Source organism: Zosterops lateralis (genome assembly GCF_965231275.1).
Source record: "Zosterops lateralis genome assembly, chromosome: 1".
NCBI lineage: Eukaryota > Metazoa > Chordata > Aves > Passeriformes > Zosteropidae > Zosterops > Zosterops lateralis.
Window position 1 is genome coordinate 17,117,460 of NC_139762.1, and position 12,568 is coordinate 17,130,027.

The 12,568-nt window shown below is 35.8% G+C and overlaps 1 protein-coding gene across 2 annotated transcripts in view; it reads left to right on the forward strand.

The window, feature by feature from the left end:
- The window catches only part of MPP7 (MAGUK p55 scaffold protein 7), a 148,117-nt gene that overhangs the window by 114,530 nt on the left and 21,019 nt on the right, over positions 1-12,568 (forward strand). Inside the window, exons 12-13 of one of the 2 annotated variants that reach the window (XM_083878449.1) lie at positions 179-243; positions 10,248-10,286. In XM_083878449.1, coding sequence (XP_083734575.1) covers positions 179-243; positions 10,248-10,286 — 104 coding nt within the window. The remainder of the gene's footprint in view (positions 1-178; positions 244-10,247; positions 10,287-12,568) is intronic. The other variant, XM_083878450.1, reaches the window with a different exon arrangement.

Genomic DNA, 12,568 nt, shown 5'->3' on the forward strand with positions numbered 1-12,568 from the left:
TCAGACAAGACGACATTTTTTTAGATTGTGAATAAATTGCATTGTTTTAAGTTAATTTCTTATAAAATCTTCTGGATATTTTGCAATAGTCTCATGGTATTATGTGTTTATTAATCCCACATTTGCAGTGAAAACTCAGGAGTTTGTGTCTTTTCCCCCATCACCTCCCATTTTATAGGAGATTTGCATTAAGAAGACCAGAAGTGCAGGTTCAGCCACTGAAAATTTCCAACAGAAAATCATGTAAGTCTGTTAACCTGGAATAGAAATAATACTCCACATCTCTAACCTTATAAAATAGCAGTTTGTTTCAGCTATAGGATGCATTCCTCCCAGGCACAACAGCTTCTTGATCCCATTCTATCAGTAGGAAAATAAATATAAATAATGTCTTTAAAAGCAGCTAGAAATAGTCCCAGCCCTCTGACTTTGTGTTTGAAGTACTGAACCCAGTTAATATTTTGATACGTAATATTTCAAAGGTTGAAAAGTATTCTTTTCCTGTTGAAACAGAATTGGCTCAACATTTTATATTATTTGGACTGCATCAACACAGTGAAATTTAAATGAGAGTAAGATAACAGGTCTGATAGTCTCCTCTTCTCCCATATAGTTGATAATTTTTTGTGTCCTGTGAAGCAGCAGAATTTTTTAAAAGTCAGAGCATTCAGTTCATTGATACACATTCATAGAATCACTTCTTACTGTTTTTTAAACAAACTCATCCTTAATAGTCTCTGGTTTTAAATACAGTAGGTGCACAATATAAGAAAAATAACCTCTAAGAAAGCACACACATTGAAACAAATATTTTCACTGGAATTTACATCAACATCTGTTTTAAGTATTATTGCATATTTGATTTGACCTGTTATTTCTTTCACTTGTACAGACTCATAACAAAGTGAGCAATGTAAGAAACTATCACGCTACAGTAGGATCTAAATCTTAAATACAAACATGATTGTGAGTTCAACTAGGAGTATTCATAAAATGGTCTAGTATTTCCAACCACCTTTCATTATCTAACAATGAAAGGAAAAGTATGGATACGATGGCAAACAGTGGATGCTGGCACACTAAGTGCCAAGCTAAATACTTTTAACTTTAAAACTCCTCACCAAGGTTTCTGTTGCAGTTTTCCTAACTTCTTGCTATGGTTGTGTTCTAAAGCTTGACTATAACTGTTATTTTTCTGATAATCTGCATTCTCTATCTTTCATTCCATTTCACTCTTTGACTGTGTGCCCTAATGCTATTGTTAACTCCAAAGCCCTTGATTAGCTTTGTAAATACAGTAACAGACATTATAATTGCACTATAGCTTTTCTATTTACATAGATCTTAGAAACAAGAGGAGCTTCTCCAGCTTGTAGTAAATCTGTTGTTTTTCTAGGTTCTAGGTCAAGTTGCTCTGCCCCAGTTTTGGAAAAGTGTCTGATCACAGGGTATAGCTATTTCTCTCTGCCCACTGTTCTTGAATCTGGATAATACACTCAACAAGAGCCTTCAATTAAGGTGGCACTGGTGCTTTTGAAGAGGTAAATCAGCTGCTGCAGCAACACCACATGAATCCTTTTAAAATGAACTGCATCTTTCTAGTGACCTTCAAGTGAAAGGTTTTACATGATTCATCTTACCCTTCCAAATAGGCAGCCTGAACCTGATTGGGAATTGCCAAAATTACAACCCAAAGAAGACCCAGAGTACAATGTCTACTGTTGTCTCTGCTTTTTCCACAGACTGCCTTAACTAGCTCGAACGGGGCAAAGAGTTGGTCTCTTCCTCCCATTGCCTTTAAAACATGACAGAGCATGAGAGTCAGACAGTATGCCTGTTACTGTTCTCTCTTGGAATTTCCTTGAACAAAGCAAGTCCCAGCTAAATACCATCTAGAAGGCAGTGGTGCCTCTTGAAGGAGGAAAGACTGCAGAGTAATGTAGGTTTGTCATTCTCTTCTTTTTTTCTTAAGGCAGTCTGCTGCTATATCTGCCACATTTTCATGGGAACAGGGGAAATGCTGTTCTGAGTAGAGATTTATCCCTTCATTCAAAGACTAAACATGTTTTTAGTGCTGGGAGGGAATTCAGATCCTTCATGGAGAAGACATTTTAAAGATCAGAATTCGTGTCTAGGATGTTGCTCAAATTGCACTCAGGAAAACCTTCCACTTGCTTGGACTTTCAAGAAGATTCTGCTTGGAAACTCTGCACCTATGTGATCTTTCTTAAGTTAATCAGCTTTTTTTTTTTGTGTTACCAAGCATAGCAGTGAAGCTGTAAGATACAATGGCTGTGTCTGTATTTGTGCACAGCAATCATCTTGCCAAAACTGAGAGATGCTGGAAAATCATGCATTGCTCAGCTGAACAAACACCATTCTGACAGCACCAGAAACGTGTAAGGAAGGTGACATAGAGAACAGAAAATTGGAAAGAACTGCTGGGTTCAATTTTTTTTTTTAGCCCATGTATGAAGGTGGGAAATTGATTATGCTTGATCTCTTCAGGCTTTTTTTTAATCCTTCATCTTAAAATGGGGTTGTCCAGTGCTTGGAAGGGTAATTATGTGGGGAGACATGTTCTGTAGATGATCCTGAATTTGATGTGTATTGAGAGGCTGCTTGCAGTGGATCCCATCCAGTCATGCGACCTGAATTTTCATAGCAGTTTGGAGAAAAAAGGGCAATTTGCCAATTGCAATTTTGGCAATAGCAAAAACATAATTTATGCAAAAGCGTAATTTGCAGTTATGGCTTCCAAGAAAGGTGCAAACCTGTTGACTTCAGGAGAGCTGTTGAGAGAAGTCTGATGGGACTGGGGGTTCCACTAGGAAGCTTTCTTGACACATGGTATGTAGCCGTGGGTGTTGGTCTGCTCTGTTCAGTCAACTCATTCCACAAATCCCATGTTTTGTAATGAGGGAAAAACCTTGATAAATACCTTTGTTTTTAATAGGGAAAATTAAGAAAAAATACTCTGTTTTCTTGAATACCGAAAAAGTGTGAGTCAGCTCTGGCTTCTTAGGTGGGATTCCAGAATGGTAGTATCCTTCTACTAGAAAATTAATTTAAAAATCAGTTAAAATCATATAATGTGCAAGAAGTATTCTATAACTTCTTTCTTCCTTTCCTCTCTAGCCAGTCCTGGAACTGGAAATGACTGTTACATTTATCTCTACAAAGAGCTCTCTAAAACAGTCAACAACTGTTTTTGCTTTGATAATTGTTTCAAAACCTGAAAGGAGATAATTTGGATTACTTCTGAGAAGCCTTCTTTCTGTTTCCTATTTTGATTTTTTTCACTCTTTTCAGCGTATCAATGCATGTAGTTGCTAATCTTTACACATATTTGTGTATCATACATTTGGAAGCAAAATAAAAGTGGGCTTTTTTGGTGATGATCATATGCATACCCATATTGAGGAAAGACAAAAAAATACTTTCTACCAATTTTTTGTGCAATAATTATTTCCACTGAAATAAACAAACCCAATCTAGTTCTAAGATATTAAAAGGATCGAGTTTTAATGGAAATTCTAATTCTTAGGTTAGAATTTAATAGCCAAGTGAACTGTTCCATCGTGTCTATGTGTAAATACACATGCCTATCCCAGCATTTAGCCCTTTTCTTGAAAGATAAAATAGAATCATTCTGACACCGTTAAAGTGAAAAATATTTCACATGTCATGTGTGCATGGGAGGAGGGGGCAGATCAGTGTACTCTCCTTATTGAAAGGTAAGTGAAATCACACTTTCTCATGTGCAAATGGAGAAGATGAAGTTTGATGGTATCTGGGTCTGAAGTTGAAGGAAACTGGTAATGTAGGTGGAGTCTGTGCTGACAAGAGGAAGATACAGAAAAAGTAGGAATAAAAAAGTAAAGGGAAAAGAGAGGAAGTGAAATTTTTTATTGAGGATGAGGAAAAGGAGAAAGTATTGCAACAAGGGCAATGGAAGAACACATGGACAAAAACTGCCCATAAGCCCCATTAGCAAAACCCCACAGCGGATGGGCTTTGAAATTCTTAGTTAACTTATGCAGGAGCATTGCTATAGTCACTATTTGTGCAATGGTTTAGATGCTTATTGATTCTGTTTAAATAAAATACTAATATATTTACTTTGTAAAAGCCTTTGAAACAGTGAATGCAAAAATTATTGTCAAGAACTCTGACCTGGTTTGTTTTGCTATTCTTGGTAGAAAACCTTAGTAAGTTCAAGGTAATATTTGATGCATGAGATAAGTGGCTGTTAGGTGTTCTGACCTGCTGATAAGATTGTTATGTTAATTTCCAGCCTTAGGGTTACTGCAGAAGTGATGGAGGAATAACAAACCACTGAAGTATTTTCAGCATTTTTTTCCGTACTTAACAGCAATGACTTTTCAGCAAAAAGCAGCTTTGTACATTAATACTGCGGGGAAATGATACTGGGGAAAAAAAAATGTAAGAACAAGCAGCATAGGAAAAAAGTAGGAAAATGGAATGAAAGTAAAAGAACAGAGTTGCATGAGATGCTTGAGTAGGACTAACCCTGCACGTGCTGGGATGGTGTATGAGCCATATATCTGGGTGGGTGTGAGGGAACTCTCTAGGATACAAAGGGAGGTTCTGTAGATGTGTCTGCCTACCTGAAGCTGGCTTTAGTGTGTCTGAGCTTGTGAGCCACTGGTGAATGCCAGCTCCACGGAAACTTTCTCACCTCTTATTCCTCAGTAATACTTAACAGCATTCCTGGCTTTAGGCAGTCATCTTAGCTTGGACAGCTTGTCAGCCAGAGTTGCCTCTGTGAGTTCTCCTGTTGCTGCATGCTGTCTAAATTGGAGTGACACGAGAGTTTGTACAGGGAAGAATTATTTGTTTAATAGCTCCCAGTCTGTTAACTTCAATACAAAGACTACTCATGCTCTGACTCTAATAGATATTGCCAACAGGTTTGGTCTTTCTTGCACGTGTAGCTTATTTTAATTTGTAGGCAAAAGTGATAGCCTGTTTTGTTAAGGAAAAACATTCTTTGAATAACAACCAAATAACTTAATATTCTGCAGTTGTTATAAACTACAATAATCAAGCGAGAAATTATATTCCTTCAGCATAATTTTGCTTTCACAGTGGTTAGTGTGTTTATTCTTATGTTATGTATGTGTTGTCTCTGATGAAAATTACTGGTAACTTAATATTTTATACTAGTGTAGCCTGTAAGCTCTGTCAACTTGTGCACTGTGTTCATATGTATATGTGTATAGCCATACCCTGTGTGTATAGTTTAATGTATGTATATAGCTGATATGACAGAGTTGTTCAGAGATGTCTTTTCCATGAAAATACATTTGTTATGTGTACTTAATGCTAAATGTAAATACTTACTGTGATAAAGCCATCACCATATAGTTTTTCTAAAGGTTTAAAACCCATTTTACTTTCAGTTTTGATTTACAATATGTGATTGGCATTGTGTGAGCAGGAGGAAAGACTTAACTGCAGCCAAATGGTGTTCATTCAAACAAGATGTAACCCAGTTTACCCATAGTTGAGTGTCTTTTGAATTGAAGATTATGTCCTGCCAACAAAAAAATTTAAACAGGCTAAAAGAATAAATGCTTTGTACTACTTGTATTTAAAGACCAAACATTTAGGATAAATGTATAGTAGGATTCTTGTGCTTGTTATAATTGCTGCACAATCTTAACTCTGCCTTTCTTCTCAGTATTTTTCTGTGTTCATATTTGAAACTTGATTGCCCACCTGCAGGTAGTTACGAGTATAAACAAAAAATAAACTAGACCGATAGATTTAAATTAGCACATTAGCATTTTTGTTCAAAAGTCTCCTGTCCTTACAAATCTTAACTTCCTGCTACCACAGAGAAATTAAGGAGACCTGAAGCTGGATGACATTTGAGTCAAGGTCACGTGAGACAGAGCTGGAAATGGATCTGTCCTTCACTGCAAGACTATCCTTCTTCATTTTCCAAATTATCTTCGTAAAGATACTGTTATCTGATGGTTTTATGAGAGAATTAAATTTGATCATCTTAAATTTCCTATTGCATGAACATAATGTATCATTCAATCTACAAAACTCCATAGATTAAAAACCTTCAAAACAGTATCAATTTTGATTGCTGTGTGGGGCTGTTCATCACTAAAAAGTCAAGTGTGTTTAATATATTCACTGTAATGCAGACCATTGTATGTCACAATTTCTTGCTTGCTAAAGTAAATTTATTCCTTGCTAAAGGAATAATGCAGCTAGTTTGTGATAAGAAACTAGAACAGAGCTGCTGGATAAAATTTTAGATTGAGAAGCATTTAAGTAAAATTGTTTAGTGGAAATAGTTTTGAAAGAAAGTCAACAAAAGGTAAAAACCTCAGTCTGGTTCTGGACTGTTCACAAGAGTTGAGAATGTTCCTGGAAGTGGCCCTGGTTTGGAGCTTCCTAAGTAGTACAATTTAGGTGAGGCCCCCCAAAACCAAATTTTGATTACATTTCAGTTAAAATACATACAATAACACAGAGTATATGATATTGGTTTTCATTGTTGCAGTTTAGCATTGTTGGCTACACTGAAGTATTTCTAAAATGAATAAAACCACCTAAGCTTCCATTCTGCTTGTTTCCTATTTCTTTTGTCCCATTTGTCCTGTTACAGCTTTGTTGTCATTTCATAAACCTGTTTAATGACTATTTTCTTTGGAACTTCCTCTCCCTTCTTACCACAATACATTTAATTGATTGTATTTCTTCTTTTCTCAGTGTTTTATTTGTTCCATGTTGCCTTATGGTTTGGGTTTTTTTCATTTTGTTATTACTTTTGTTTTCCTACTTCCCATCAGATTTCCTCCTCTTTAGTCTTTGACCTCTTTTAATTTTTAATTTGTCCCTTCCACTGAAGACCTTTCGTTTCTCAGCCCACTTCAATTCAGTGAAACTGTATTGGCCCCAGTTTTTCATGTCTCAAAACTTTGGAACTTTGGTCACGTACTTGCTGCATGCATACAGCTGCTTCAGATGCACAGAGCTGTATTTAGTAGTGAATCACAATACAAAGTTTCCTGGCAAGTAACCTCTGACTTTACTAGGGACAGGCAATAGCTCTGGTAAAGTTCCTTGTAAAGTTCAAACTGGGAGCAACATGTTTATAGTTGCATTTAAGCTATGAAAACCCTGTGATTTCCAAGATCTTTTCATTACAGACTATTATTTTCAGCCTTAAGAGTAGCCCAAGAAAGGTAAGAGCAGTCTTAAGAAGGAAGATTTTTAACAAAACACAAGAAGTTCAGAATGCCTTTGTCTCAACATTAAACCTCAGCTTGTAGATGTTTCAGCTTGTGCTTTCTGGGATCAGCTGACTCGCTTGGGAATCTTCGTGTCTTTCATTTATAGATAAGCATGTTCCCTTTCCTGGCAGGGGTAGCTCAGAAGCCTGGATTCCTGTCAGTGTTCTTAGCCCTGGTGCTGTAACTCCACCATCTACCACACCTGCAGGACTCCTGTGGGGTCTGCAGTGGTCAGGGTTGAGCGACCTCTGTCCATGTGTACATACTAACCTCCTTTGCTCCTGGTCTGGGTTTTCATGTTCATATATGAGGGCTTACCAGACAGTATTTTAAAATCCACACTCATTAGTTAAGTCAAGCAACGTTGTTGAATTCAGGAGGCTTTTAAAATCTATTTATGTGAATTGGCCTTGAGCATTAGTGACTTGTTTTCAGGAGATACATCGCAGTCTATTGAAAATAATGGAAATACAGAAAAATTTGTCGTACATCACAGAAAAGGAGAAATGAATTAGTACCTGGAAGTCGGCCTGCCATTCTAGATGCAGCCTTAGGCCATTTGTCAAGAGCTGGGAGATTTTAAGGTCAAGAGAGAAAAATGCTTTCACCTTCAACTCATAAAAGTTACACTCTTTTAAGGCACTAGATGTGGTCAGCCAAGGAGTGTTCGCCTTAGAGTACTTCCCAGCCAACTTAAACCATATGGTCACCTTGACCATAGAAATAAATTTTAAATAAGATTCAGAAAAGTTTTCCAAATTAATATTTTAAAATGTAAGTCCTCAAGAAAAATGGTAGCAAGAAAGGATTGTACAAACCAGTATTTTTCCTGCGGCAGAAGAGACTCTTATGTCCATTTCATTACATGAAATGAGAAGAGCTCTTCCATGTGGTCATATATGCAGGAGAATTTTGGTCTAGCCTTTGTTTTGTACATTTGTTAGCATAAAAGATTGTAAAATGGCTCTTGAATAATTATCCACATTCTAAAGGAAATTTGAATGAGAGGTAGATTGTTACATCTCTCTATAAATCTTAACCTTAGTATATAATATATTTGTGAACAAAAATACATTTTATAGGTCTTGCTTTTCTGTATAACCCCAAAGATGATTGCAAAAATGTATGCTTTCTACTATTGAGGCAGCAGAAATTTATTGATTTACTATAGGTAAGGAGAAAGTCTTAAGTAGATCTTTTATATTAGGATAATGTCAGAGAAGAGATTATAAAAGTATATTAATTCTTTCAGCATATTTTCATTTGCAATTGTAGACTTTCAAAAAAAGAAAGAAAAAAAACCTCACAATCTAAAAACCTTTTCAAAATCCATCTTGAAGGGCAGTCCCAGCTGTTACTTTAAGTGCAGAAAAATACTGAGATCATATTCATTGTAGTGATTCTTAGAAATTCTAAGTTAAGAGTGATGAATTTGGACTAATAAATTTTGCATTTAATACCAAAGAGATCTTCCACGACAACAGGGTAAGGTCATTTCTACCAAATGAATCGTGGAAGAATCACATATGAGAAGTTTAAACTGCACAAGACATTTCAGTGCCTTTTTACATCCTTTTCTGAGTGTAGTTAAACTCACTACTGGTATGTTGGTATATGCCTCGATATAATGGGTGCTGTCAAGAGAATTTGAGAGTAGCTTACATACCTGACTCTTTTCCTATTTATGAAGTATTAAACAATAATACTTTGTCTTTTTGGCTGTTCTAAGATGAGGAAGCGGTTGAGTGTGGTAGGTGCATTTTTCTTCTTCAATTTAACTTTTCTTTCTTAAGTTATGTTTTCACTCCATTTAATGATTTCCTTTCCTATTTCTCCTTTGTGCTTCTCAGAGGAAATTGAAGGTACATGTATAAAAGTTTCCCTGAATAGCCCAATAATTTTATTTAGAGAACATGTGTTTAGAATTAAATTTAATATAGTCCAGTGTTTCTAAGAGATGTTATACATATGATGCTTTTATATTGCCACCAAATACATTGAATCATGTTTTAAAATAGGTAAAAATACCAGAATATTCCTAGTTGCTTCATTTAATGATCAGTAATTTGAACTGTTGTTTTAAACTGCTTTCTCTCTCTTGAACTTCTGCAAGATATGTATGGAAAAGCAGTATGATAGAATAATACTGGCAGCACTTGGGTGGGCTGGGATGGGGGGAGATGATTCTGAGTTAATTACATGGCCATGAGAGGTCTTGTGTTTCTAATTAATACTGACAGACTGTTTCTCTGAGATGGTAGAAGGTTCATCATCATTCTTGTTTTCCCTCTGAGTTTCCCTCTGAGTGTAGCCAGTTATTGTTACGTTTGCAGCATATGTTAAAAAAATAGCAGCTGATCTCTTGTGTTTTTGTGTTTGATTTGTTTGTTTGATTGGTATTTTTTACTTAAGAGGCTTTTGTTTATAAAAACATTAAAAACTGTATCTTGTATTTTTGATCAAAGGACCTCTGGCATGTAAAAATATACAATACAGCTATTTTATATTAAATGAGAGGATGTGTTTTAGATCAAAAACCTTTCTGTCTAATCCAGTGAGCCAAAACATAAAGCTAAAGTCTGATAATGTGTAGTTTACTGAAAAGCTTGATTTACATCAAATCATTTTGCTTTCTTTTAAGTGACATATTTCTATTAACTGATAAAACGTGAATAATACAGTGTTAGAATTTTTTTAGAATGTTTGTTGTCATCACAACTTTTGCTTGAATAGGTAAAAAGATCAGTGTGCATGCTGCAAAATCCAACAATATCTCCAGCTAAAATATAAAACAATAAATATTGTTTTATGTTTTTAAGAAAATTGCTTATTGAAGACTTTTTAATGCCATGCTTTGTACAGTTGTCATTTTTAAAATAATTTCTTCTGTATTTTTTGCTGGGCTTCTAACTATTCTGCTTTATTTCTTGGCTCTTATTCTGTATGCTTTTACCCTTCGTCCAGAAGATGCTGAATGTGCTGGTCACAACAGTGGATCCTATCTAGGTGAGCAATTGGTTACAAAAGACAATTTTGTTCCTTTCTTTCAGCTTCTTTTCCCTGGAGCTACTGTGTCCACTTTGCTTTTGGGGGTAATCTGCATACCAGTGTCCTTACTCTGCATGACAAATGCATGCATATTAAGGTTTTAAACATGGCTCATTGGATTTGACATAAAGGGTTTATGTAGTGTATGCCTTTAACTGGTTAAACATACTAAAATGCTGGTTTGATTTCAGTCAAAATTTTTGAAGTACATAAAGCAAGCTATGTGTTTAATGAAACAAAAAGGTTACTCTAGCATGAAAAATTTGAGTAATTATTTAAAGACACTCTCAAGGTTTTATTCAAGTTTTGTTTACGCATTTTTTCTTTGTACATGTCTATTTAACCATTTTGGGAGTATTCAGTGAGAATACAGAGCAAATTTGCAGGCACCAGTTCTTTTTCCACATTACAAAATATCAGCCATAATAACTCAGTAGCTTAAATTTAGTTTTAAGGCTAGTCTGAGCTCAGTGTATCATTGTGGAGAACGGGGAAGAGGAGGGGCAAGAGTCATTTGGCTTCATTTTCAAGATTCCAAATTTCAAACAAAAGTAACATTTAAAAAAGGTGAATGTTCCATGATATGTTTCAACTTCTTTATTTGTGCCATTTTGAAACCTGTGTAATAATATTTTAGTTGAAACTGTCCAGAATTCCTGCCAGCTGAAGGCTGGCTGGAGATTTTGTGGCAACCAGCCCTTTTCCCAAGACTTTCATCCTCCTGCGACAAAAGGAGTGGGGAGAAACTCGTCCAAGTACTTTAGTATTTCCAAGCCAGTGGGCTCACTGAAACATCCTAGACCAATACTGTAAATTGGAGTTGCTTTCACATTGCGTTTTAATGATTCTAAATGTGGTATATAAACTACATCAGGTATACACAAAGTATATAATTGAAAGAACTCTGACCTTTTTACAAAACCTAAGTGTGGTATAATTCCATCCTGTGCTTGTGAAACTTATGATTATCTGATCGTGCTGAAAATACACTTCTTACCTTTGTTAAGTAATCAGCTAAGTTAATGCTGAATTGTAATTGTATTGAAATATTGGGTATGTTTGGAACATGACAATTTGGATGTGATCCCAGATGAAACTCATTTTCCTTATCAAATAATTTCTTTGAAACAGGAATTGCACCACCCCTTCTTTTCTTTACTTTCTGTATGTAAATATGTACTGCATGAATTCTTAGATTGAGACTATCATGATTTTACAATCAGATCTTAGTGGGCTGCTGCTTTATTTGGGAATGAAGGTGGCAAAACAGAATCCACCTTCTCTATGTACTGTAGCCTTTTTTGCTGAAACGTTTTGGTCCATAGTTACCAAAAAGACATGCCCATCTTAGGAAGGAGGTGTCTTGAGGAAGAAGCTACTGTTTTCCCAGAAACAAAGGACAAAAAATCAAGATGGGTTGTCGTTTACATAGGCAAAACTTTACAAAATTATTCAGAATTGCTAAGTACAGTTCAGGCAATGGTTTCTTTCTTGAGAGCTTCCATGTAGTGGAATGTTGTCAGCAGTCCAGAGGTGGTACCTTCAGCCATCTCAGGGTAGGTGTGTGGTTTTAGAATAGATGTCAGAGGGGAGAGTCAGAAGCAGAAAAACTAATGTTAGCAACAGCTTTGGGGTAAGAACACAAGTATATTCACTGACTGTGAATAAATAGCTTTTTGATTTAGAAATTAGAGGTTCCTTGGAACCCATCACTAAGAATCATTTGTTTAAAATTTTCCTATCTTACGAACATGCAGGTAGGCTTTTGAAAGTTGATGTTACCATTCTCTGGCATGCAGTAACAGGACACAGCGATTTATAATTCAAAGTGCCTCATGCACTCCAGTGTCTCCTTATTTCAAAAACCATATGTATGTCTGTGGTGTTTCAATCCATGAACCAGATTACTATCTGAACACCCAACCCTCTCTGAAAGGATATGTACTTCAGACACATACAAGGTGGTCATGAAGAGCACAGGAAGGCAGAGTGTCTTAACCATTTGGGGTCAAATCTTTTATATCCAAGGCTATACTGCTATTAATTTGAACCCTCTCCTCTAAAGTGACTCAGATAAATTTAATGATTTTCCACCAAATTCTAATATTTAAGCCACAGTATGGTATCGTATGTTTCTGCTGTAATTTCCTGAGGAATTGCTGAGGAAAATGTTAGGAGCTTGCCTTTGCCAAGCTTAAATTCTGGTTACATTGCTTGAACCTTTATGAACATACAGTAAA